Genomic DNA, 27,258 nt, shown 5'->3' with positions numbered 1-27,258 from the left:
CGGCACCGCGGCTGTGCTGCCGCGCACCCGAACCAGTGAGTTTCCCACTCCTCTCCATCTGCGACTCCACTGCCCCGTCTTCCCCATCTCCGGGTCGTTCCAGTCTGGGTGCGCTCGGCACGGTGTGGTCAACGTGGTCAACAACCGAGAGTCATCGGAAGATGACTGTACGTGAGAGGCTGACAGTGGGGACGCACCACGCCCATGGACGCATGCATGCAACGGAACGCGGCGAGGTCAACGTGGTCAAGGAACGACTTCCATCGGAAGTATACTGTACGTGGAGAGTCTCAGCTGGGTCCACGGCCGCAGCAAGTAAGTGCCTCCTTATTACGCGGAAAATAATGATTCCTCCAACTGACAGCAGGGACCCACTGGACGGGCCACCGTATTTTGCGAAAAAAATGTTTGCCCCCTGACTGCTGGGACCCACCTGACGGGCCACCGTATTTCGCGAAAAAAACGTTCCCCCCGCTGTCAGCTCGGACCCACCGGAAGTGCCTCCTTATTACGCACAAAAAAATGAATACTCCCCCGGCTAGCTGGGACCCACCTTGGTGGGAGGCTGACTTGTGGGCCTACTAAGTTGACGGGGACGAAGGGCTTTGTCAACTTAGTCAATATGAACGATTCTAGCTCCAGTGACCGTACGATGTCCATCCAACGGCCGTAGTGCTTCTTCAACCTCTGGTCTTCTTGCTCCAGCCGCCCAAAGCAGCGCCGGTCGTGCCGCATGCTCCTGCCTCCCGTGGCCGGCTGTGCTGCCGCGGAGGCCTCACCGCCCCTACTATTCCCACCGCTGGCCAGGCCCTGCGGCGACGGCAGCCTCACACCGCAGTCGAACCAGTGAACCCTCGTACTCCTCTCCGCGCGGGCTTCCACTGCCGCGTCTTCCCCGGCTCCGCGTCATCCCTTCCTAGGCCTCGCCGTGGTGCTCTCCGCGCGGCGTGGTCAACGTGGTCAAGGAACGACTTCCATCAGAAGAGTACTGTACGTGGAGAGGCTGACAGCTGGGTCCACGGCCACAGCCCAGTTTTTTTGTGATTTTCCAAGTAAGTCGCTTTGTCAGGCCTGTTGGGCTGCAAATCTTTCAAGACGAGGAGAGCTTTCATTCGGCTGGCCGAGAAAATGGCCCATCAGTAATGAGAAATGGGTTGTACATTTTTAAGACACATCAAACCGGCAATTAGTTTCAAATATCTTTTTTTTCATTTCGAGATTTTAAATTACATTAATTTTTATGCGTGGAGAATTTGTTGGATTTTATATTGATATACATTTATTTTTAAAATCAGTTTGAATGTGAGTCGAAATTTCGGGATTAAAAACAGTTCGGACCGCACCGAAATATGCAAAATTTCGTATAATTTTTTAACCGTGGCCACAATATGGGCTGTAATGCTAACAAAAAGAATATGGGCTCCAAAAAAACCTTAATAATTAGCAAATGGGCTGTAAATTATTAGAAATAATGGCAGATGGGCTGTATGCTGTTTTCCACAGATTTGAGGCTTTCCTAAAAAAAGGTTGACGCACAAGCAGTGACTGTTGGATGGCCATCCAACGGCCGTCGTGCTTCTTCAATCTCTGCTCTTCCTGCTCCAGCCGCTCAAACAAGCGCCGGCGGGACTGCCTGCTCCCTCCTCCCCGCGGCCGGCTCTGCTGCCGCGCAGGCCTCACCGCCCCACCGTACTCCCATCGCTGGCCTAGCCATCCCTCTACTCACCCACACCTGCTGTTATTCTCCGGCGACGGCAGACGAACCAGTAAACCCTCGTACAGTCGTACTCCCCTCCGCGTGGGAAACAACTGCCGAGTCTTCCCTGCCTCCGTGTCGTTCCCTTCCTAGGCCTCGCCGTCGTCCACCGCCCTGGTGCTCTCGGCGCGGCCTGGTCAACGTGGTCAACGACCGACATGCATCTGAAGTGGACTGTACGTGGAGAGGCCGACAGCTGGGTCCACGGCCGCACGCAAGGAAATGCCTCCTTATTACGCGCAAAATAATGATTCCTCCACCTGACATCAGGGACCCACCAAAAGGGCCTCTGTATTTCGCGAAAAAACGTTACCGCCGCTGACAGCTCGGACCCACCAGCTATATCTTCGCACGCAAGGAAGTGCCTCCTTATTACGCACAAAAAATGAATACTCCCCCTGTTAGCTGGAACCCAGTATAGTGGCAGGCTGACTTGTGGGCCTACTAAGTTGACGGGGACGGAGGGCTTTGTCAACTTAGTCAATATGCACGATTCTAGCTCCAGTGACTGTACGATGTCCATCCAACGGCCGTAGTGCTTCTTCAACCTCTGGTCTTCTTGCTCCAGCCGCGGCTGCGATGCGGCGGAGGCCTCACCGCCCCCTACTACTCCTACCGCTGGCCAGGCCATCCCTCTACTCACCCACACCCCTGTTATTCTGCGGCGACGGCAACCTCACACCGCAGCGAACCAGTGAACCCTCGTACTCCTCTACGCATGGGCATCCACTGCCGCGTCTTCCCCGGCTCTGCGTCGTCCCCTTCCTAGGCCTCGCCGTCGTCCACCGCCCTGGTGCTCTCGGCGCGGCATGGTCAACGTGGTCAAGGAACGGCTTCCATCGGACGTGGACTGTACGTGGAGAGGCTGACAGCTGGGTCCACGGCCGCAGCAAGGAAGTGCCTCCTTATTACGTGCAAAATAATTATTCCTCCACCTGACAGCGGGGACCCACCGGATGGGCCACCGTATTTCGCGAAAAAAAGGTTTGCCCCTGACTGCTGGGACCCACCAGCTACATCTTCGCACGCAAGGAAGTGCGTCCGGGCAAAAAAAACGATTCGCCCCCCTGACTGCTGGGACCCACCAGCTACATCTTCGCAGGCAAGGAAGTGCCTGACAGTCGGGACCCACCTGGTCGAAGCGTACGTAGCGTTGTCATTCTGGTCGCGAACGTGTACGTACATATATACTGGTGGATGTAGAGGCGCGCACGTGTCGTAGTAGAGGCGCGTACGTGTCGTAGTAGAGGCGCGCACGTAGCATGTACACGTACGTACAGCGGCCAGGGTGCAAGAAAGAAAATACGGCCACGTATGTGTACATACGGGCGGGGTCTCGAACGCCTACTCGCGCATACGTACGGCCAGGGCTCGTGTACATGGCTGGGTCGGAACGGAGAAACAACGTCGTCGTCGTGTTCATGGGGAGGCAACGGAATGCGTCGTGTTCATGGGGAGGCAACGGAATGCGTCGTGTTCATGGGGAGGGGTGTGGCGTACCGCAAAACGGAGGAAACGGACCTCCTACGGTCGAAACGGGGGTCCTGTTGATCGGGAGGAGTGTGGCGTACCGCAAAACGGAGGAAACGGACCTCCTACGGTCGAAACGGGGGTCCTGTTGATCGGGAGGGGTGTGGCGTACCGCAAAACGGAGGAAACGGACCTCCTACGGTCGAAACGGGGGTCCTGTTGATCGGGAGGGGTGTGGCGTACCGCAAAACGGACGAAACGGACCTCCTACGGTCGAAACGGGGGTCCTGTTGATCGGGAGGGGTGTGGCGTACCGCAAAACGGACGAAACGGACCTCCTACGGTCGAAACGGGGGTCCTGTTCATCGGGAGGGGTGTGGCGTACCGCAAAACGGACGAAACGGACCTCCTACGGTCGAAACGGGGGTCCTGTTCATCGGGAGGGGTGTGGCGTACCGCAAAACAGGACTCCACGGGATACTGTTCATCTCCACCGTCGACCTCCTCCAGCCTCCACGGGCTACCGTCGACCTCCTCCAGCCTCCACGGGCTCCTGTTCATCCAGCCTCCACCGCGCGCTACTCCACCGGCTACTGTTCAAACACCCCTCCACGGGCACCCCTCCACCGTCTACTGTTCATCCAGCCCTCCACACCATGCGGTCCTGTTCAACCACCCCTCCACGGGCACCCCTCCACTGTCTACTGTTCATCCAGCCCTCCACCACACCACGGGGTCCTGTTCATTCAGAGGCAACGCCACCGCTCATTGTTCATCCAAACCCCCCGCAACGCTCATTGTTCATCCCAGAGGCAGCATCGACCAGCTTCAGTTAGCAGCAGTAGCGAAGGAATCGCTCGATCGGGTTCAGTTAACAGCCATCGATCGATCGCTCGGGTTCAGTAACGCGTAGCCTGCAGTGCAATCGCTCGGGTTCAGTTAGAGCCCAACGCCTCGCTCAGGTTCAGTTAGAGCCAACGCCTCGCACACACGCGCGTACGTGTACGAGAGAAACGCGCATCGCTCGGCCCCCGACCTCCCACCGTAACCGGGAACACCCCGAAATTTTCCTCGCCCTCGCTTCTACCACGGTTTTTTCCGTCATGGACGGCCCAAAGAATGTCATGCAGCTGCGTCTCCGGCCCGCCCAGGACGAAAAGCCCATTTTCTGTCATGATTTTTTGTCATAGAAGTAGGAGCCCACCACATCTATGATGATACCGGGTTTTGTCACAATTATCGTCATAGAAGTGTCATATGTATGACAGAAAAAAATTCGTTCGGCCCAAAATGTCACGGATGTGTCTTTTTTTGTAGTGGGAGGAGATGATGATCCGCATCATGCGATGGGCTACGCGGTACTGCTCTTCCCGGAGCCGCGCGGCTCTCTCCGACGCTTTCGCCCGCTGCCTCGCCAACCGCTCCTACTCCTCCAGCGCCTTCGCATCTTTGCCGCGGTGATGGCGGGCGTCCGTCTCCACGGACGTGTACGAGCGGCGAATGGCGGTGCGGAGGTCCTCGTCGTCGTCGCTGGCCGGGAGAAGGGACCGTGGCGCGGATCTGCTCGATCCTCCTTTGGATCCATGGATATTAGCCGCCTCCGCCGCCCGCTTCTTTGCGAGCCGATACGTGCGGCCCACGGACTCCGGCTGCGGTTCCGCCGGCAACAACACCCAACGGCGCTCCGGAGGGGCAGGTCCGGGCAGTGCTGGGTGCCGCCTGGCAGGGGCCGGAAGGGAGCGTGTCGGACGAACGTGGGGCGTCGCAGAGCTACTGCTCCCCACTCGGCCAATCGCCGACGCTCCGAAAGAGGAGATGTCGTCCCGATCCAGCAGCGACCTGCGGAGGGCAATGCGGAGCGCTAGCTCCTCCTCATCAGGCGCCGACGAGCCACCGGAATCCCTGGCGGCCTTGAGCCACTCCGGTAGGTCGGATTCACTGTCGGACATGGCGGGCGGGGGAAGACGAAGCGGATTTAGGGAAGAAGTGGAGAGGTCATGTGAGTACGGACTGAGTTTGACTAGATCGTCATATATTTGCGGGGACTGGAGTGGGGTCATTGCGGGCCATAGGGGGCCAGGCCAATATGGCGGGCCTGCCCGGGCGCCCCCATATGCGCCCTATATTTGGGCTGAATATGAGGGGTGCCGGTCAACCCATGTGTTTGAGGTCCGTTTGAAACACCCGTCTGGATTAAAAAATCGTGACCAGTCAGTGTCCGGGCGGGCCGTCCGGATGTTTGAGAAGGGTTTGAGACGCTAGGTTGTAGATGCTCTAATCTCACGCCTAAAGAAAATCTAAATCAAGACCATATGAAAACACAGAAATGACATCTGGCAGTCAGAAATTCAGAGCGTCGATCCGAATCGTCGTAGTCATTTAAAGAGCGGTTTCTGTGATCACGAAAAGAGCCAAACCCAGTTTGAAAGAACGCATGCAAGCATGGCTTGACCGTTTGTAATTTTGGTGTTTTTTATACACCTTCACATTTATACATACACACTTATCACTTTATATATACTCTTCCTGTTTTCTAAATACAAGTCTTTGTAGAGACTCCACAATGAACCACATACAGGAGATGCATTTTAAAGTGTAGACATTTTGCTTTCTATGTAGTTCTATGTGGTTCATAATTAAATCTCTATAAAGACTTGTTTTTAAAAACAGAAAGAGTAGATAGATATGAAAATGCGAGTCACAATAGGGGCCACCCCTGTTGTTTCATGCTGAAAAAAAAGAGCCACAACAAGGGGAATCCCTTTTGTTTCGTGTAAAAAAAAAGGCATTCCTGGTGAAACTCAAAGTTACATGGAAGAATTCTCATGCCACCATCTTTATTTAGCTCGGCGTTTTGCGTCTCGATGAAGTCGTGCGAAACTCTGTCTAGCGACAAAAAAGAAGCGGAGATGACAAAAGAAAATTAGAGTTTTTTTTAGGGGACAAAAAAACAAATAAAAATAAATAGAGTGGCATTGAAGGCTTTATAGAGCCGGATGGGCCTTGTCCGCAGTCGCTGCTGTTCGATGTGGGTCGTGAGAAGGAGGCTCTACATTGGGCCATTGTGAAATGCCGTCTCAGTTTGGGCTATCCCCCGCTCCTCCAAAAGAAAAAGGTTGGGCCTGCTGGCCGGGACTACTAACTAGCAGGGCCGGTCTCTCCCTCTCCCCCCGGTTGACCGCTTCATTTTTCTCTCTGTCTCTCTCTCTCTCCGGGCCGCTTCATGCCCGCAATCTTGTGCTTCGAAATCTCAAAAGGAAAATGAGGAGAGGCTGACTGTTCCATGCCCCGTCCAGAGCGCGGCTTGGTTTCAAAATGGCGCAAAGAAAGCCAGTGAGCGCCCCCTGCCTGCTCTCTCTGCTCCGGGAAGCAAAATTTTGCGAACGCTACTTGGGAGGCAACGCGCCCTGCCCTCTCTACTCGGCAAAATTGATAAATTTAATCTATGGACGAAATTAAATCACAGAATGAACTGCCCGTGAAACTATTTCACGCGGCTGACCTTTTTGTGCGCGACGCCCGACATGAAGGCGCCACACTACACTGTGCAACGCCTCACAGATAGGCGCTACACTCTGGCCAGCGTCGCACCCGTGTGATCCGAAAATTACTAAGTCAGTGCGCAACGCCTGAGAGCTAGGCACCACACTATACAGTGTAGCGCCTAGCTTCTAGGCGTTGCACTAGTGGTTCCTTCATTTTGTAGTGCAACCACTAGTGCAGCGCCTGAGAGTTAGGCGTCACACTATACAGTGCAGCGCCTAGCTCTTAGGCTCTGCACAATGACTTAGCAATTTTTAGGCAGTCTGGGATGCAACGCTGGCCAGACGTGTAGCGCCTATTTGTGAGGCGTTGCACAGTGTAGTGTGACGCCTTCGTGTCGGGCGTCACACAAAAAGGTCAGCCGCGTGAAATAGTTTCACGGACAGTTCATTCTGTGATTTGATTTCGTCCACATGTCAATTTTATCAATTTTGCCCTCTCTACTCCACTCCGCTGCCTGCTGAAGCCGGCCGCGGCAACGGTCGACTGAGCGAGCGAGCGAGGTCAAGGCAACCAACGGGCAGAAAAAGAATCCATCGGGCTCCATCCATCCCTCTTCCAGGCGGGGCCCGTGGGGGCAGGGTCCCGCGCATCTGACCGGTGACGATCCCCACCACCCAACGGTCACTTCACTTGCGTACTCCGTCTCCGTCTCGCCAACGGAATCTAGCCGTTACACCCAACGGAAACCGCTCCTCCTCCTCTTAACTCCACCCCGCGCCTATCCCCGCCCCCCTCTCCGCTTCCTCGCGCATTTCATTTGATTTCATTCCCCCGAGAAGAGAACACACAGATTTCGAAATCCCCCGAGAAGAGAACGAACCAACCAACGGAAGAAAAAAAATCCCCCTCTCCGCTGCGCCGTCCCGAGATGGCAACGGTGGCCAGGTCCCCGTCCCCGTCGCCGGCCGCGGCCAGGCCGTGCCCCGCCATGTGGAGGAGCGCCGACTCCAACCCCTTCAAGCCCGCCGGTAACTCCTTCACAAGGTTTGGGCCGACCCATCTATAGCAGGTACAAGGTTTCGGTTTTGGGAATCTCCTAGAGGGTAACCAATGGTTTTTATCGGTTTTTGGAACCTGGTTCCTGGACCGGTTTTTCTATTTCCCTTTTCATTTTTTGTCTCTGTTACTTTTTTCGTTTTCGTTTTCTATTTATTTTTTCCCTTTTCTTGTTACTTTTGATTGAAAATTTCAAATATTTGTTCTGAATTTCAAAAAATGTTCGCGTGTTTAAAATTTTGTTCACAATTCTAAAAAAGTTTGTGTTTCAAAAAATGTTGTTACTTTGAAATTTTGTACATAATTCCAAAAAATGTTCATGTTCCAAACATTGTTCTCAGTTTCAATACTTGTTCGTGATTTCAAAAAATGTTCATGTTTCAAAAAATGTTCAGGGATTTCAAAAACTGTTCTCGTTTTCAAAATTTGTTCAAGATTCAATAAATCTCTTTGTATTTAAAAATTTGTTCTTGTTTTCAAAATTTGTTCAAGATTTCATAAATATCTTTGTGTTTCAAAAATTGTTCTGGTTTTCAAAATTTGTTCATGATTTCATAAATATCCTTTGTGTTTCAAAAATTGTTCTCGTTTCCGAAATTTGTTCATGATTTCATAAATATCTTTGCATTCCGAAAATTGTTCTTAATTTCGAAATTTGTTCATGATTTCAAAAAATGTTCAGGGATTTAAACAATTGTTCTTGTTTTCAAAATGTGTTCATGATTTGAAAAAATGTCCGTGTTCCAAATCAATTTCAGGGATTTCAAAAATTGTTCTTGTTTTGTTCATTATTTAAAAAATTATCTAGGGATTTCCAAATTTGTTCAGGATTTCGTAAATGTGTTTAAATTTTTTTTCAAGAATTTCAAAAAATGTTTTCAGGATTTTCATCAATGTGTTTCAAAAAATGTTTAGGGATTTCAAAAAATGTTCTGGTCTTCAAAATTTGTTCAGGATTTTCATCAATGTGTTTCAAAAAATGTTCAGGAATTTCAAAAAATGTTCTGGTCTTCAAAATTTGTTCACAATTTAACAAAAATGTTCGTGTTTTCAACATTTTGTTCGCAAGTTCAAATAATGCCCCCATGTTAAAAAAAAATTAAAAAATGTGTGAATTTAAAAAGGAAATTTGTTCTTCTTTAAAAAATAATATTCAGACTTTTTCAGGATCTGACAAATTCTAAATTTTGTTCCTGTAATTCAAAAGCTATTTGAAAATTTCAACTTTTGTTCACATTTTCCAAAATTTTGTTTGTGCTTTTAATAATTTGTTCAAAACAATCGAATAATTTGTACGCTACAGTAAATAGGATGCTAGAGTGTCGCGTTATAATTAAGAACTATTCACTCTACCATCTATCACCATCAACCGTAAGGTGTAGCGGCTAGCAGCACATGTTAGTCATTCCGACGCCGCGAGCTCGATTCTAGCAGCCGCGCTACCTTTTTGCGATTGTTCTCTTCGATATACATTGGCATTCCCAGTCGGAGACTCCCGTGTGCATGAGGCCGACTGTTTTGCTGCAGTTAGTGTCCTATAGGAGCTCATGTTGGCCCGGAGACGCTCTTGTGCATGAAGCCGACTGTTTGGCGCAGTTAGCGTCATACTGATTCTCAAAACTATAAAAAAAAAAGTTAGCGTCCTATAGGAGCTCCCATTTTATAGAGCCTTGAATTTTCATGTCATCATCTTAGCTCGACGTTGTGCAATCTTGAAGTCCCCTCTGCGTAGCAAAAAGAAAAAAAAAAGAAGAAGCAGATACGACAAAGCCTCTAAATTGTGGCATTGAAGGTTTTATGGAGCTGGATGGGCCTTGTCCGCACGAGTTGTGAGAAGGAGGAGGAGGCAAGCAAAGGCTCCACTACATTGGCCCGTTGTCCTATGTCGTCTCTACTCTCTGGTGGATCGCTTCATGCGCACAACCTTGTTCAAAATTTCAAAAGGAAAAAGTAGGAGAGACTGTTCAAAATTTCAAAAGGCAATAGAGTACTACTAGTCTGCTGGTGAAGCTGTGGCCACGGTCGACTGAGCCAAAGGCAACGGGCAGAACAGAATCCCTCTTCCCTTCCAGGCGGGGCCGTCGGTGGGGGTGAGGCCCCACCGCCCAACGGTCACTTCACTCTCCTCCCCTCGATAATCTAGCCGTTGCGCCCAAACAGAAAACCGCTCCTCCTCCTCTTAACTCCATCCCCACCTACCCCTCTCCGCTTCCTCGCACATTCCCCCGAGAAGAGAACAAGCAGATTTCGAAATCAGCCGGAGAACCAACGGAAAAAGAAAATAATCCCCTCTCCCTCTCTGCTGCGCCGTCCCGAGATGGCAACGGTGGCCAGGTCCCCGTCCCCGTCGCCGGCCGCGGCCAGGCCCTGCCCCGCCATGCGGAGGAGCGCCGACTCCAACCCCTTCAAGCCCGCCGGTAACTCCCCTCGCTGATTTCCCTTGATTTCTGCTGGGTTTTCTCGTTGCGGCGCCCGCGATTTCCTTGCTGGTTTCGGCTGTTATGCACGCGGATCCGAGCCTGTTCGGCCACCAGCTCTCAACCCCGGCCCTCTCCCTGATCTGCAGATTGCCCGTCGCAGAGGAGCTCCACCTCCAAGGGCGGCGGCGGCGTCTGCGGGTGCCACCACTCCTCGCCCTCGCCGCGCCGGAGGTCCCTCTCCTCCTCCTTCGGGGAGAAGGAGAACGAGCCGCGGGACCGCACCCCCAAGCCCGCGGCGCGCTCTGGCGGCCCCAAGAACTTCATGGCGCCCACCATCTCCGCCGCGTCCAAGGCCGCCTCGCCCAGGAACAGCACCAGCAAGGTGCTCGGGGAGCGCAACCACGAGACGCCCCACCTCGCGCCCTTCTCCCCCGCCAACCTCGCGCACAAGCCCAAGGGGCCACCGCCCGAGGCGGGAGCCCCGCGCCGCCTGCGCCTCTCCTTCGAGGCCCCTCCCGCGGCCACCGCACCGCACGGCTTGCTCGCCGCGGGGATGGAGGATCCCGTGTTAGGCAGCGTGAACCACCACCACGCGGAGGCCAATTCGGTGGGCGCGGAGCGCAGCCTGCGGCACTCGTTCGAGGCCCCTTCCGCGGCGGCCGCGTGGCACAGCCCGCTCGCTGGAGATGATGACGACGCGGGGATGGAGGATCCCGTGCGCGTGGGCGTGGGCGTCAACCGCCCGCACGCCGCGGCCGATCCGGTGGGCGCGGAGCCGTCCCGGGCGGCCCTGTACGACCCCAAGACCAACTACACTTCGCCGCGGCCGCGGTTCCTCCACTACAAGCCCAACCCCCGCGTCGACATCTACCGGCACGGCGGCGCTGGCGTCAGGCGCCTCGAGGACGGCTTCGCCTCCGCCTCCGCCTCGGAGAGCAGCGACGAAACCGACGCCACTGCCACCACGGAGGACGACCTCACGGAGGAGGAGCAAGGGCAAGCACAGCAAAATCATCTGCCGGGGGAACAGCCAGCTCTCGCCGCTCCACCTGAGGCTGCCGAGGCCTGCGTCCTGGCGCCAGAGCCCGCGCCGGGTTCGCCGCCGCCTCCTCTGCTGCTGTCACCGGAGGCTGCTGCGGTGACGCCAGAGCCGGCTCGCGTCCCTGCACCGGAGCCTAGGGCGACTCCTCCGCGAGCCCGTGCACTGACGCCGGAGCCGGAGCATGGGGCGCGAGCTCCAGCCAAGAAGGGATCCGCGTTGAGGTTCCTGCTCCCCCTCGCTTTCGTTCTGTTCATGTCTGCTGCTTCCGTGTGCGTGCTGCTGCAGCCAGATTCCCCGATCATGTCGAGGGCGTCCAGCTTTCTTTCAGTTCAAGAATCACACCCTGTGGAGTTGGCTGCTTGGCTCAAGCAATGGCCAAGCAGTTCGTTGGATTCGATCACGTCTTACTGGGAGGCCTTGGCTTCCACATCCACACAAGAGCAAGAGTACTTTGGTCCGCATTTCGCAGCCAACTGGAGTGCTGCAGCTGCCGATGGTGACCATGGTGCTGCTGCTGATTTCTACTACAACTTCGCCGAGGCATGGCCAGTGACGAGTGAAGAGCCTATTAGCAGCGCCAATGCCTTGCCTGCAGAGCCGGAAGAAGAATCAGTTGATGATGCTGGAGTGGGAGAAGAATCTGATGCATCAGACTACTACGACATGGTAGTAGATGAGCTTGATGTTGAAATGTCAGAAGAAGCTCCTGGTAGCAGCTATGGTGCCACTGTCTTGGAGGAGCAGTTGAAGATCCAGGATGCAGTTTCTGAAGCAAGCAGTGCTGACTTGATTGCAGAATCAGAGGGTGTTGCTGCAGTGGTAGAAGAAGAATCTGATGCATCAGACTACTCCAAGGCAGTAGATGAGCGGGCATCAGAAGCAGCTCCAGGTAGCAGCAATGGCGAAGAGATCAGTCAGGATTTGGGCACCCCGTCTGAACCTGCTGAGCTGCGTGAGCAAGATGTTGAGAGTGAAGAGCCCGAGGACAATCACGGCAATGGCAAGGAAGACAAGGAGCCGCATCTTGGTCTTGAGTCGGATTCCAGCATGTCGCCAAGCTACTTGGACAGAATCTCAAAGCCTGCAGCAGCAGCAGGTGTTGCCATTGTCGTGGTCATTCTTTCAGCCAGCATTGCTGCCCTTTCCATGAGGAAGAAGCAAGCTCAGGTTGCCACAAGTGCCAATGCACCAGCTGAGCAAGCCGAGGAAGCTGAGACTCGATCTGGTTCAGCGAGCAGTGAGGGCCATCGTCTTGTCAAGTCTCCTCAGGCAGAAGAAACTGAGCGATTTGGTGACTCTGGTTTCTCTCAGTACAGCAGCAGCTTGTCGTCTGGCCATGGCCATGGCAGGGGGAAGACCAAGGAGGAAGAGAACGTCGGCCTCGAGCCCGCGTCCAAGAGGGAGTCCATGTCATACTCCACATCATCCTATGGCAGCTTCACGACCTATGAGAAGATCGCTGCCAAGAAAGTAAGCTTGAATTGTTTGTCCCTCTTCTCGGTTCAAATATTATATGTGCCTGACTGAACTTTTTTTTTTGCAGAGGAACAAGGATGATGAGGCGATGACCCCGGTCCGGCGCTCCAGCAGGCTGCGGAGTGTCAAATCACCCGAGGCCGAGTCTAGTTAGTGCTCTAACTACCACCATTCAGGGCACCTAACTCGACGTAGCTGCTTGCCCAGTTCCACGCACCTTGTTAGACAGATGTATGATGATTGATAAAATACAGCTTTCTGCTGTTATGTTCTGCAGAATTGATTAGTTGATAGGATTTATGTTTGTGGTTTGAGATTGCTTTTAAAACTGCACAAGTGATTGTGGGCAATTCCCTTGTATTGTTCTCTGATTGAGATGAATCTTCTTATGAACCTCCATACTGAGAGTTGATCCCATCCAATACATTCGATTTTCTTTAAGGATGTGGACAAGACATCTCATCTATTGCTAATAATGTTGTTGTGACTTTGTTTGTCCATATGTATGTGAAATGATGGTTCAGTACATGGATAACTTGGTTAATTCTTGTCATTTCTAGCATAGAAGCAGATAGGCCTGGCGTGCCAAATAAAAGTTCAGATTGATATTGTTGTGCTTGGCATATTTTGTCACCTATCTCCCATAGTAGTTTGGACTTGACATCAAAACTGATAGGTGTGCAACTTGTATTTCTCGTTTGCGAAACACACAACACAGCGATTTTCAAACATGCCGAATTTGTTCAGGTTGATATCGTTGTGCTTGGCATATTTTGTTTTACTGGTGGTCTGTCTGTCATCTGTTTGCCTCACTTTCAGAGGATTTTAACGCTTTGGATCTGTGCATCAGCAAAGTTTCTAATATGGGTAATAAAGAAATGACTGTTTGCATTGTTTGATGCTTCTATATTTTTGTAGAAAGAATTTCTTTCCTTTTTCTATTTCTCGCTATTGCAAAATATAACTGTTTTTACCTTGACTCCAGAAATAGTTAATGATTTGGACTTTGAACTCAGTGCATTTTGTCCAGGTGTTCACATGATCCAGTAGTGATCTTCATAGAGTTTTATGGTTACTTTTGATGAGTTATTTTCTAGGATTTTTTCCTGATATTTACAGTGTTGTGTTTTTCACGGAAAAGACACCCAAGGGCATCTATGTTTTTAGCCATAAAAACCAGGCAGCGAACCAATGAACTGGCGGTCTTATCGGTAAAAACCCCAAGGTTGTCGGTTCGGTCACCAGTCCGATTTTTAGAAAATACACTCGCTAGTACAATGGGAAGACAACAAGACACAAGACGCCGTCAAAGCTTAAATTACATGGGAAATCATACTAGGCTGTAAGAGCTTGAAAATACACCAAAATGCATTGAATCAATGGTAAGAGGAATGGACACATGCAAATGCCCTTGTCATATATTAGGCTTTGAAGACCGCAATAGCCACTCGTCGCCGTGGCATCACTCCACACGACACATACTTGGGACCTTCACAATCATTCCAAAGGCTTGGAGAAACTGGGATATGCTGCAAAACAACCAACACCATCACCGTTGTCACCTTGTCGATGCCGCCAGAGAAACGAAAACGTAAGGGAAACAAGAATATACTCGACCTAAAAAAATGAAAGGTACGGGTCCCCACTCCTCTGGCAGCCGCCGAACAGCGCGGCATGAGAGAGATTCGAAAGGCCCTGCTCGCAAATTGTCGAGATTCACATGCTTCGTTGCTTGTGTTGGTAGCATTTGGTTAACACCATGCGTTTTCTTTTTGTCTGTTGTGTGAACGAAAAAAATGCGAGCAAAAATACATATAAAAATGCACACCATGCCAAAAGAGAAAAAGAGATATTTATTCTTGGAAAACTATATATAAACTTTTACACTTATTTTATTTACCATCCACACTACGGTGTATAGCTATTGAATTAATTTCAAGTGCCAATGGTACACACACACACACACATAAATAAACCCAAACTGTCATCAACTTCATATAGTATTACCTCCGTCCCAAAATGCTTGCCTTAGATTTGCCTAGATACGAAGTAGAGTACATTTTTGTGTGGCCATGTAATATCATCTAAAAATGATTGTACAAAAAATGGTGTATAACCTTCAAACAGCATACTATCAGCTACAAAATCATAGAGCGCCCAACTCTTAATGTCTGAACTTTTATATCACACACCAATCACTAGCAAAAATAAATGATAAAAAAAAAGACATGTGGAAAAGAATAATTTGGGGAAAGCAGGTAGTACCAATCAGAGGCGGGAAAAAAACTCAAACATTAGTTTGGCCGGCCGGGCCCACATTTCAGGGACAGCTCGCCCAATCCGCCTTCCACTTGCCAGGTGGGAGTGGGACCCACCTGTCATTGTGCACCACCACCACTATACTCGTCGCAGGAAGCAGTCTCCCTCCCTCGCATCGTCCGCCCACCACCATCGCCGCCCCCACCCTCCGCCGCCGCCGCCGCCACCACCGCCTCGGAAACCCTAGGCCCGATGGCCACCTCCGCCGCCACCAGCTCGTTCCCATCCTACCTCTTCCCGCCCCCCGCCTCCCGCCGCAGCGGGGCCCGTCCGGCCCGGGCGGCGGCGGAGGGGGTCATGGACGTGGTGTCGGAGGCGGAGCTCAGGGAGAAGGGGTTCATGGGCATGCGGAAGACGAAGCTCGTGTGCACGGTGGGCCCGGCGTGCGTGGACGCGCTGCCGGCGCTGGCGCGCGGCGGGATGGGCGTGGCGCGGGTCAACCTCTGCCACGGCGGCCGCGACTGGCACCGCGCCGCCATGCGCGAGGTGCGGAGGCTCAACGAAGAGGAGGGCTTCTGCGTCTCCCTCATGGTCGACACCGAGGGCTCCCAGCTCCTCGTCGCCGACCACGGCGGCGCCGCATCCGTCAAGGCCGAGGTGTGTCTGCCGGGCATGTATTCTGTTTTCTGCGACTGCGTCGGTCAGATTCAGGCGCTACACATGGGTGTGCTCGGGTCGTGGTTTGTGCTGTGTTTGACTTTTGCGCTACTGTGGAGTAGTCTGATCAGGGATCATGCAGTGACCAGAAGTAAAAAATTCTACTCGATCTAGGAGGAAGTCATATTAATCTCTAGTGTTGTCTGGGGAATTGGGACTCACTTTGCTAGACAACATCACTAAGCCACTGACAATATTCTGCGACAACATCACTAGATTCTCGATTTGATTAGACCGGAGTATCAATCAGTGTGCTACTCATACATTGAACAGCACACTGTTTTCATGCTGACTTAGATTGACTGGGTGTTTTACTGTAAGTGGGAGTGTTTGATTTTGAGCTCCTGACGAAAACAAGTGAATTGTACTAGATGACAGGCCAGTCTGAGAGTTTGACATCGCCCGTGATCTGTATAATTATATGTTTTAGTCCTCAATGCCCTGTCTTTCATCGAAGATGGAAATCCTGATGTCTTTTCTTCCTTTGATGGTACATTGCAGGATTGCTCTGAATGGTTATTTACCAGTAAAAAAACAGATAAAGCTCACCCATTTACAATGCACGTGAACTTTGATAAGTTTTCTGAAGGTCTGAAGATGAACATGAGTTGTTTGTTGGTTGTCCATAATATGACTTCTAAAAATAGCTTATTGCCTTATTCACAATGTAATTACTGCACTTTACAGGCATTCTAGTTGGTGATGAGCTTGTCATAGATGGTGGAATGGCGACATTTCAAGTTACAGAGAAGATCGGGAGTGATCTGCGCTGTAAGTGCACAGATCCTGGTTTGCTTCTTCCTCGAGCCAAGTTGTCATTCTGGAGGGACGGAAAATTAGTTGAAAGGAACTTTGGGCTTCCTACATTATCGACAAAGGTTAACTTATAATGCAACACTTATTATTCTTGTAGCTCTTGTATTTCATTTTTGATAGTTCCATTTTAATTTTCTCACTCATTAAGAACAAACCATATTTTGGTCATTATCAGTTTGATATCTAGCATGACAATTTTTCTGGCTAATAGTCTTATATTACTTACTGAAACTAGTATCTTCTTGCTTGCTAACTGCCTATATTGTATTGTAGGATTGGGCTGACATTGAATTTGGCATAACTGAAGGAGTTGATTGTATTGCTCTTTCATTTGTAAAGGATGCTAATGACATTAAGTCCCTGAAAACGTACCTCTCCAGAAGATCATTAGAGTGAGCAGAACTGCAATTCTTGAAGGACCTAAACATAAGTTGGTGATACACATATTTGTTCCACGGAGGTTTCTGTAGTGTAAAAAGTTGCTTAGAATGTCTAGGATTGACCAAATTAGAACTTCGATCATAGAAATTACCAGCAGCGGGGTTCTGACTTCTGAGCCTCTGACTGCTGTTGTACAGCTTCCAATAATTGCAGGATCCTTTTGTAGTTTAGAGCATGCTATTTGCTATATCTAACTTGGAAAATGTGAAATGGCGTAGCAATAGAAATTGATGCCATTGTTTGACAATAGAGCATATGAAGTCTATTATTTATCCAACTAAAATGGCACTTTAAGACTTCTGCGTGTGATACTGACTATACGTCAAAACTTAGCAACTGAGACAGTTCTATCCATTAAAAGATGGCGTACATATTCTTTAGGACTTACGAGTTGTATTACTGTTCATTTTGTTGGGTCTCTGCTATTGTAATGCAATCTACTTGTATAACAGACACATTAAGATATTTGCAAAGATCGAGAGTCTGGAATCTCTGAAGAACCTGAAAGACATCGTAGAGGCATCAGATGGAGTCATGGTTGCGCGTGGTGATCTTGGAGTTCAGGTTCCTCTAGAGCAAATCCCAGCCATCCAAGAGGCGATTGTTGAATTGTGTAGAAATCTGAACAAGCCTGTGATAGTTGCTTCTCAGCTTCTGGAATCTATGGTTGAATATCCAACACCAACTCGTGCAGAGGTAACCTGAACTAATTTTTATGAAATTTTACTTCTCAAGATCTAATTACTTTAGCCTTTTATTCTCGCATTCGCTTACGAACTATCGTTGCCTGTATTAAGGTGGCAGATGTTTCTGAAGCAGTGAGGCAATACGCAGACGCTATAATGCTGTCAGCTGAGTCTGCTATAGGTGCATTTCCTGAGAAAGCTCTATCCGTCCTACGTGCTGCTAGTGAGCGGATGGAATCATGGAGCCGTGAGGAGAACATGCAAAGACATCTTCCGCAATATCAGCTTGCAATAGCTCTGCCTGACCGGATTTCAGAGCAGATTTGCACCAGCGCTGTGGAAATGGGTATTCTGTTTTCCTGTGCAAACTCCATAATATCCAATCTCTTTCATTCCAGCAAAAATTCACCTGCTGTGTTATACTCCATGCAGCAAACAACCTTGCCGTGGACGCCATCTTCGTTTACACAAAGCATGGCCACATGGCGTCGCTCCTGTCACGCAACCGACCCAACCCTCCCATCTTCGCGTTCACCGATGACGCCAACACGAGAAAGAGCATGAACCTTTATTGGGGTGTGATCCCGCTCCAGCTCCTGCTGTCGAATAGCATGGATGACAACTTCAAGCAAACGATCAAGCTCCTGAAGTCCAAGGGCTCGGTGAAACCTGGGGACTCCGTCTTGGTCGTTGCCGACTCGGATCTGAACCAGCCTTGTGCTGCCACATCATCAGTGTACCAATCCATTCAGGTCCGATTGGTGGACTAGGCTAGGCATGATTGAACTCGGATAGCTGCTCCGAAACTCGGATAGCTGTTACTATACAAAGGTTACGGCAAATGTGCTGGAATGAAGAACAGTTTGTGTATTTGTGCATGCATTACGTGTTTTCGCTGTCCAGTGTGAGATATATGATCATGTTGATCTCCATGAAAACTGTTACTGCCTTACACTCGTGCTTTTGGCAATTGCTGATCCCTTGTGGATGCTTTATCTTTTTCTTTTTGAAGGTAGAAGTATTGTTTGATCTGCGTACTGTCAGATGAATTTCAGTACTAAATTACTGTGAGCAGATACTAATAATTATGAATTAAGAGCCTTGTTTTTTATATTCTAAGACCTGTCTGCGACTCGTAGCTCCTACATAAACAATTTGAACGACTAAGCTAGGATCTGCACTTCGTTTTTGTTGCTCGTTTCAAAATATAAGATGTTAAGCGCGCATTCAAACTTTCCCATCATCGACCACTACGTAACGAAGGACTACTTTGTCGGTGCAGATGTATTTGGGCACCAAAGGGCGAAAGAGGAAACAAAAAGTGTAAACTCAATTTAATGACACGAAGCTTTCATAGCTCAGTTGGTTAGAGCACCCGTTTAGTAAGCGGGAGGTCTTGAGTTCAACTCTCAATGAAAGCAAATTGTTTTTTGCTCCTTTTCGATGAGCATAACAAATTTTCTCCCAAGTTATTCTTCCCCTCCTTTTCGATGAGCATAACAAATTTTCTCCCAAGTTAAGCTCTCAATGAAAGCAAATTTGATGTGATTTTAATTTTTTCACAAGTATTTTTTTGCTCCTTTTCGATGAGCATAACAAATTTTCTCCCAATTTATTCTTCCCCTCCTTTTCGATGAGCATAACAAATTTTCTCCCAAGTTAAGCTCTCAATGAAAGCAAATTGATGTGATTTTAATTTTTTTCACAAGTATTTTTTTGCTCCTTTTTGATGAATATAACAATTTTCTCCCCGGTTAAACTCTCGATGAAAGCAAATCGAAGTGATTTTGTTTTTTCCACAAGCATAAAAATTCCAGACCCAAAGTTTCTTGTATTTCCAAGTACGAAAGAAGATTATTTTCCACCAGCATAAAAATTTCAGCCCCCCCCCTCCCCCACCCTACATACTTCGTGTGTTTCCACGAGTAATGACTTGTTTCCTTCCATATGGCATAACTCGAGTGATTTCTCTTGCACTCATAACCCATAGACAAGCACAATGCCCATTACTAGTTCCGCTCCGAATATTGTGACTTTTTCAAGAAATGAATATGTATTTTTTAAACCCAAATATACATCGGAAATGAATATGTGCCCTTAGATACGTCGGATCCTGATCGAACGCACGGAAATTACTCACTATAGCATGGCATTTTTTCCCTCTAAAAAAAGCATGACAAATTTTTCTAACATTTTTTTGCAGTACATGGTAATTTTCACTTTAGAACATGGCATATCTTACACAACATCATGCCAATTTTATTGGTTTTCGCATAACAAATATGGACGTTCTCTGATAAACGCTAAAAACATAATAAAAACTACATTGAGGTTTCTGGATCACTGATCAACCACTATTGCAGCTTGAACAAGCCACTGGCGCGCCACTGTCACTGTTCCCATACTAGAGTGGGCCGGACTTTGTCGATGACAGTCAGAAACTCTTCATGCACGTGCCCTGAAGAACTGTGATGGAACAGAAGTCATTGTCGTTGAACCATTGAATCGATCTGAAGCACCTGACACTAGATCTCATTGTCCTGCACACATGGCAAGAAATTCTAACCTCACTGCCCTCCAGTGTAAGAGGGACATTTATGTTGATAGCGACACGTCTATGGTGACTTTTTCAAGTGCGGTGCAGGGAGGGGGTTGGGGTGGTGGTTATGATCTGGCTAGATTGATCACAAATTTTGCTAATACAAATTATTTACAAGAAGCTTTCATAGCTCAGTTGGTTATAGCACCTGTTTAGTAAGCGGGAGGTCTTGAGTTCAACTCTCAATGAAAGCAAACTTAATTGTTTTGCTCATTACCACGAGCATAACTTATTTTTTCCCAAATGGACTCCAACAAAAGAAAATCAGAGTGATTTTTTCGGTTTCTATGTGCATAATAAAATTACATTAGGTCTTTGGACCACCGGATGAACAGTACCACCACCCGAACAAACCGTCGACGCGCCGCTATCGCTGGTCCCATACGGGAGCTGGCCTAAATTTGTCGATGGCGGTTGGGAAGTCTTCGTGGATGTGCCCCTAAGAACTAGTGCCTGGAGCGGTAGGCATTGCAGTTGACCTTTGAGTTAATCTGACGAGTTGCCACGCACACAAGACAAGGAACTGTAACCTCGCTGCCCCAAAGAGATGGCAGCTATGTATTCAACTTATCTCCCATATAAGAGGGACCTTCATTAAACTGGCTTATTATTTCCATAGGAGATGACATTTATCTCGATAGCAACACGTCTATGGTGACTTCGGAGCAGGGTTTGGGGTGGAGGATATTGTAGGATCTGCCTAAATTGATCACACATTTTGCTAATACAAATTATTTTCAAGATGCTTTCATAGCTCAGTTGGTTAGAGCACCCGTTTAGTAAGCGGGAGGTCTTGAGTTCAACTCTCAATGAAAGCAATGTTAATTGTTTTGCTGGTTTCCACGAGCACAACTAATTTTTCCAATTGAACTCCCAATTAAAGCAAATGAAAGTGACTTTGCGTTTTCTATGAGCATTGCTTTCCCATTACTATTTCCCCGGCCCACAAAATTATTTAATGCTCCGTGTGTTCCATTGAATCAGGTTATTACTAGTAGTATTTTTGTTGTAGGATATTATGACATTTATGTTGATGTCGAGATGTCTATGGTAACTTCATCCAGGAGCAGAGCCAATCGGAGGCAAGGGGCGATTTGGGGTTTGGCTAGATTGATCACACGTTTTGCTAGTACAAAAGTAATTGTCTTTTCTTATCAGAGTACAAAAGTAGTTGCTAATTGGGTCCGGCAACATTATCATTTCGGTTTGAGCATTTGCACATCAGATTGACGATCAATAAGATTTCACTACCTTTCTACCAAAATATAAAGGCAATGCTCGACCATCTTACGTACTCCCTCCGTCCGGAAATACTGGTCTTAGAAATGGTTGTATCTAGACTTATTTTAGTTATAGATACACCCATTTTCAACCATTTCTAGAACAAGTATTTTCGGACGGAGGGGGTATGTTATTTGAAGCTAAGAGTGTTAGCATGACCAGCCTCTGCAGTGTCCATTCCACGGTGAGTCCATCTTCAGCCTATGGCAGATCAAACGACGAAGCCAATAATCAACACCGGAGTTAATCTAGGATCAAGATGGATGGACACCGTTGGCCTCGATCGGAGATGCACAATGCGAATGAACTATTCTTTTGCTCACAGAAGATGTGTGCGGCGTTCAGTTGTAGTCGACCATTATGTGTCAATTCAAGCTAAAGCTGCTAGAAGAAGGAAAAAAAGAAGAAGAGCTAAAGCTGCTGGCAAGACCACGCTCTGCAATGATGTCCATCACGGTGAATCCATCAGGCTTTCACTCAAAGCAAATGGACATCGTCCTCAACACGAGCAATGCTTCGGTACACCCTCCTCATAACACGAAAATGCTCATGCCTTTCAAACTTGCTCAGAATGTCACAACACGAAAAGTTTTTTTTATAAAAGAACAAAATTTTAAACATTAACTTTTTTTGAAAATCGGTAACAATTTGGAATTCCAGAAAAATATGAAAAAAAATTGAATTCAGAAAAAATTAAATTTATGAGAAATAGAAACAATAAACAGAATAAAGGAAAAGTCAGGGAAGACCAAAAAAATGAACAAGAGAGAAGATAAAAAAGAAAACGAAAAATCACGGTTCTCGACCTCCCAGAACGTCCCAAAACCGGAAAAAAATGGCTGGGAAGCCGAGGTTCCCAAAACCAAGAAAACCTTTTTGCAAATTTCCTTAGTGAGCTTTTTTTGAAAATTTTCAAATCCATGAATATTGTGTAAAAAATTGATGAACTTTTTCAAATCCGTGAGCTCTTGGACCGGGCCCACACGCGCCCGACGGGAGCAATGTCGTCGCCTAGTTAGGCCAAGGCCTAAGCGTTTTATTTTATTTTCTATTTTTTCATTTCATTTCTTATTTTGTTAATTCACTTTTCTCTTTTTTCAATACCAAAATGCATGTTTTAACTAACTTTTTAAACTAATGATTTTAAATTATTTTTTCTATATTTTTTTATTAAATGCTTTAAAAAAACACTTATTGTTTTCTATTTTATCCCTTTGTATCTATTAGTTGGGGTCATTTCAAGGATGTCCAAAAAACACCATGTTCAATGAAGATTATTTGGTAAGGTCAGAACGGTTCGTCTGAGAGCACGTTATTTTTCAATATCTTTGAAATGGCCCCAATTAACCCCAGCAAAAAAGAAGAAGAAATTGACCTAATTTTTTTCATGGCCTTTTATGAGCAATTCCAGGCACCATGCCAAATTGATTTGGTTTTTGACAAATTCTGCATTTTCTGGAGTTTTCTTAGTAAAAGAAGACCGATAAAATGGTCGAACATGTCGCAACTTGCATATGGTGTCGGAAATTGTTAAACCTAGCATGGTTGCCTACCATGGGCATGCCCATCCGGGTGCACCCTCCATTGAACATGGTCTAGTTTTGATTTTTTTAAATGACCCCAACGTTTGCATGCAGGGGGGCATGCCCGTGGTAAGGATCCATGCCAGGTTTGAACGATTTTCGACAAAATATGCAAGTTGTGACACGTCCTGTCATTTATCTGCCTTTTTTAACCAAGAGAACTCCAGAAAAGATCAGATTTGTCGAAAACCTAAACAACTTGGCATGATGCGTTTAATCGGTCATATAAGATCATGGAAATATTTGGGGCGAGTTAATGGATGCCGCAAAAACATGCCCTCAAATGGACCCTTCTCGCTTACCCGAACACACTCTGTTGAACATGATATATTTTTGGACATGCATGAAATGACCCCAACCTTTTCCAGTAGGTGGGCATGCCCATGGTAGGCATCCATGTCAGGTTTGAATGAATTTCCCACACCATATGCATGTTGTGTCACGTCTGGCCATTTATCAATCAGTTTTCACCGAGAAAACTCTAAAAAGTGCAAGAATTATCAAAAACTTAAACAGCTTGACATGGTGCCTTGATTTGATCATAGAAGGAGGTGGGAAAAATTAGGCCATTTGAAGGATGTTGAGAAACAACGTACCCTCAGGTAGAGTCTTCTAGCCAACCCGAACATCCTCAATTAAACATGGTCTACTTTTGGACATTCTTAAAATGACCCCAACCTTTTCAACCAGGTGGGCATGACCATGGTAGTCATCCATGACAGGTTTGAATGATTTCTGACACTGTATGCAAGTTGTGACACGTCCGCCCATTTATCGGGCGTTTTTGACCGAGAAAACTCTGAAAAATGCAAAACTTGTCGAAAACCAAAACAACTTGGCATGGTGCCTTGAATTAGTCATACAAGGCATGAAAAAAATTGGGGCCATTTCAAGCATGTCGGGAAACGACGTGCTCTTAGATGGAGCCATCTCGCCTACTCACCTCTGTTGATCATGGTCTAAGTTTTTCTTTTTCAATCTTTTGTAGTGCGTCAAATATAACGCTAAAAAGAAAGACTCTGGTTTTCCCTTTCAACCGGGCTGGTTTTTTCTTCGGTTTTTACATGGGTTTTTATATTATTTTGTTTTTCTTTTGTTTTTTTGTTTCTTTTTTTATTTTGAAAAAAGTTCATAAAAAAGTTAAAAATAAGTTTATTGATTTTGAAGAGAAGTTCATTGATTTGGGGAAAAAATCACAAGAAAAAAAAATCATTGATTTAGAAACAAAGTTCGTCAATTTTATAAAGAAGTTCAACAATTTTCAAAAACAAATCACCAATTTGCGAAATAGTTCACGAATTTGTGAAGAAAACTGATCAATTTTGGAAAAAAATTCACTGATCTGGAAGAAAAATTCAAGAATTTAAAATTTTGTCGTCATTTTCGAAAAAAAAATCACGAATTACAAAAACTTCACGCATTTAAGAAACAAAAAAGAAAAGGAAATAGCAAACAGAAAATGTTGCGCTTTTCCAGTATTCTATTTTAAGTGTTAAAAATATACATAACATCTGATGTCCGGTTGCCCAGTTGGTTAGTGCGGCTGTGTTAATTCCTGGAGGACCTAGGTTCGAATCCTGGAGCAGGTACGATTTTTTGCGTTTTCATAAACAAAAGGCTGAATGGGCCAGCCCAGCGCGGCAGGGTGTGCACGTCGTTCATTTTCATAAACAAAAGGCTGAATGGGCCAGCCCGCTGCCTCGTGTGCATACAGAGACAAACAACAGGATGCGTATCGCTCCAGCCCTGTACTGTACGTATGGATTATGGAAGTGTGCACTAGTATCATGCCCTTACTTATAAAGAGGTATTGGCTAATCTGAGCTGTTCTTGTGTTTAGGGGGTTTGTACCGAAGTAGAAGTGCCTCAACAATCGACAATCTTGTGCGACTTCTCGAAGCCTGCCGACTCAGTGTGACGCATGCTAATAGTTTTGCAAAACTTTACTCGGTCGCGCTGCCTCGTGTGCATACAGAGACAAACAACAGGATGCGTATCGCTCCAGCCCTGTACTGTACGTATGGATCATGGAAGTGTGCACTAGTATATACTCCCTCCGTCCGGAAATACTTGTCGGAGAAATGAATTTATCTAGACATATCTTAGTTCACTAATAGAAAAAGGCTCATTTGTCCCGGTTCGTAGTGCGGCTGTGTTAATTCCTGGAGGACCTAGGTTCGAATCCTGCAGCACGTACGATTTTTTGCGGTTTCATAAACAAAAGGCTGAATGGGCCAGCCCAGCGCGGCAGGGTGTGCACGTCGTTCATGTACAGCGTATACGTGTTTCTAAAAAAAATTAGCACATACTTGAAGAGTTTATAAAATATGATTATCATGCCCTTACTTATAAAGAGGTATTGGCTAATCTGAGCCGTTCTTGTGTTTAGGGGGTTTGTACCGAAGTAGAAGTGCCTCAACAATCGACAATCTTGTGCGACTTCTCGAAGCCTGCCGACTCAGTGTGACGCGTGCTAATAGTTTGCAAAACTTTACTCGGTCGCGCTGCCTCGTGTGCATACAGAGACAAACAACAGGATGCGTATCGCTCCAGCCCTGTACTGTACGTATGGATCATGGAAGTGTGCACTAGTATATACTCCCTCCGTCCGGAAATACTTGTCGGAGAAATGAATTTATCTAGACATATCTTAGTTCACTAATAGAAAAAGGCTCATTTGTCCCGGTTCTTATACGAACCGGGACAGATGGGGCTCCACGTGGCCGCTGCGGCTTGCCCAGGCAGGAGGGACTTTTGTCACCAACCGGGACCAAAAAACGTCCACGCGTCAGCAGTTCAGGGGCTGGGGTTTTTGTTTTTTTTGAAGAGGGGGGGGGGGGGGGGTTGGGGTTTTTGGGGGTTTAGGGGTTTCATATATAGTGTTAGCTAGCTAATAGAGAGAAGTGTCCTCTCTTATCTCCGTGCTTGGTCGACGCTAGGTACTATACGTATAGATCGTCATGAACATATATATACACAGAGAAGTGATCGACCTCTCTTGCTCCGAGAGATTGGTCGAACAACAAGTTTTCGTATATCTATCCGTTGCTACTAGCTACATATACACAATATAAGATCTCTTACAATTCCCTAACATCTAATGTCAAATTCCACATGGTATTCTCCGGCTTTACTTATGACGTGGTCAAGAAAGAATCCCGCCAATTCCTCTTGAATTGCTCGTATGCGATCTTGTGGTAGGAGTTCATTCCGCATCTGCCACATCTAATTTGAAGAAGGGGGTCAATACATATATATGAATGAAACTCAACACAAATGATGATAATAAAATAAAATTGTGAATATTATTGCTTACGCACTTCATATTATTTTTTAGAGTAGCCCCGCTTAGAGGTCGCCGCGTTGTAGATGAACTCGCAAACGCAGTATCCACAGTAATCATTCCCGGATTCCTGCCACAAGCACTTTACGAGAAATAGAGGTCAATCAAACTGATATAATCAAGCATTATAAATGGTATTGATGAAGCTAGTTAGAATCAATGGAAGATGCGCGGAACTAGCTAGTAGTACTTACTTTCGGGTGTGTAAATCGCAACTCCTCTGGCAGCCCCGGAGCTTGTGCGGTGAACTGTTTCCAAACCCTGCCAGACAAAGAAAACAATTACTTGATATCAGGAAATGAACAAAGTTGCCGATATGGTGCGATAACGATCGATTGAACTTACTTCTCGAGCATTTTAGTCATGCCCGCATACTCCTCGGGATCTTTTCGTCTCGAGTCTAAGACGGTTACTAGTCCCTGCTCAAGCTTAATCTCTAGGAGAATAAAGTGGAAGCTGCGCACGCATGCATAACTCATCAATTACATTACTATAACCTCAAGTAATAAGGAAAACCGAATATGCACAAGACAGTAACACTCACTTGAAGTTGTAAGGAAAGAGTATTTTCTCTTTGTTTTGATTTTGAAGCAATGGTTGTAGCAAGTTGGCCTCGGTTTCTTTGGCATTATATTTAACCGTAAAGTCATCTATGAGATTTGTGTTAATGAACCCAATACAATAGATTTGTCTTTTCTTGCATTCGACGATCTTCAATCTGCATAATATAGTGAGGATAATTATATATACATCCAATGAAAGAGCTGAGCTATATATAGAGACTTAATGACAGAAGTAGTACTTACAGACAGTAGCAACTGATGATT

General features: G+C 47.2%; 2 protein-coding genes and 3 non-coding genes across 6 annotated transcripts; all 5 read left to right on the top strand.

Moving 5' to 3' along the window:
* Window positions 1–7,665: 7,665 nt before the first annotated feature.
* Window positions 7,666–13,147, top strand: LOC123095663 (uncharacterized). 2 transcript variants are annotated; one of them, XM_044517201.1, is made up of 3 exons: window positions 7,666–7,740; window positions 10,335–12,700; window positions 12,774–13,147. In XM_044517201.1, the coding sequence occupies exons 1-3, from the start codon at window positions 7,701–7,703 to the stop codon at window positions 12,858–12,860; spliced, it is 2,493 nt and encodes an 830-aa protein (XP_044373136.1). In that variant the 5' UTR covers window positions 7,666–7,700; the 3' UTR covers window positions 12,861–13,147. The 2 variants fall into 2 exon arrangements, with proteins under 2 accessions (XP_044373136.1, XP_044373135.1); XM_044517200.1 differs by lacking the exon at window positions 7,666–7,740 and adding an exon at window positions 9,925–10,185.
* A 1,943-nt stretch (window positions 13,148–15,090) lies between these two features.
* Window positions 15,091–18,577, top strand: LOC123095662 (plastidial pyruvate kinase 1, chloroplastic). The gene is made up of 7 exons (XM_044517199.1): window positions 15,091–15,622; window positions 16,184–16,271; window positions 16,370–16,560; window positions 16,772–16,890; window positions 17,392–17,635; window positions 17,737–17,971; window positions 18,058–18,577. The coding sequence occupies exons 1-7, from the start codon at window positions 15,218–15,220 to the stop codon at window positions 18,393–18,395; spliced, it is 1,620 nt and encodes a 539-aa protein (XP_044373134.1). The 5' UTR covers window positions 15,091–15,217; the 3' UTR covers window positions 18,396–18,577.
* A 395-nt stretch (window positions 18,578–18,972) lies between these two features.
* Window positions 18,973–19,046, top strand: TRNAT-AGU (transfer RNA threonine (anticodon AGU)). The gene has a single exon. It is a non-coding gene; the product is annotated as a tRNA-Thr (tRNA).
* Window positions 19,047–20,344: 1,298 nt separating this feature from the next.
* TRNAT-AGU (transfer RNA threonine (anticodon AGU)) lies at window positions 20,345–20,418 on the top strand. The gene has a single exon. It is a non-coding gene; the product is annotated as a tRNA-Thr (tRNA).
* Window positions 20,419–20,968: 550 nt separating this feature from the next.
* Window positions 20,969–21,042, top strand: TRNAT-AGU (transfer RNA threonine (anticodon AGU)). Its single transcript has one exon. It is a non-coding gene; the product is annotated as a tRNA-Thr (tRNA).
* The last annotated feature ends 6,216 nt before the right edge of the window (window positions 21,043–27,258 follow it).

Source organism: Triticum aestivum, chromosome 4D (assembly GCF_018294505.1).
Source record: "Triticum aestivum cultivar Chinese Spring chromosome 4D, IWGSC CS RefSeq v2.1, whole genome shotgun sequence".
NCBI classification, from domain to species: domain Eukaryota; kingdom Viridiplantae; phylum Streptophyta; class Magnoliopsida; order Poales; family Poaceae; genus Triticum; species Triticum aestivum.
The sequence above is the reverse complement of the archived record's forward strand: the minus strand, read 5'-3'. Positions and strand labels throughout refer to the sequence as shown.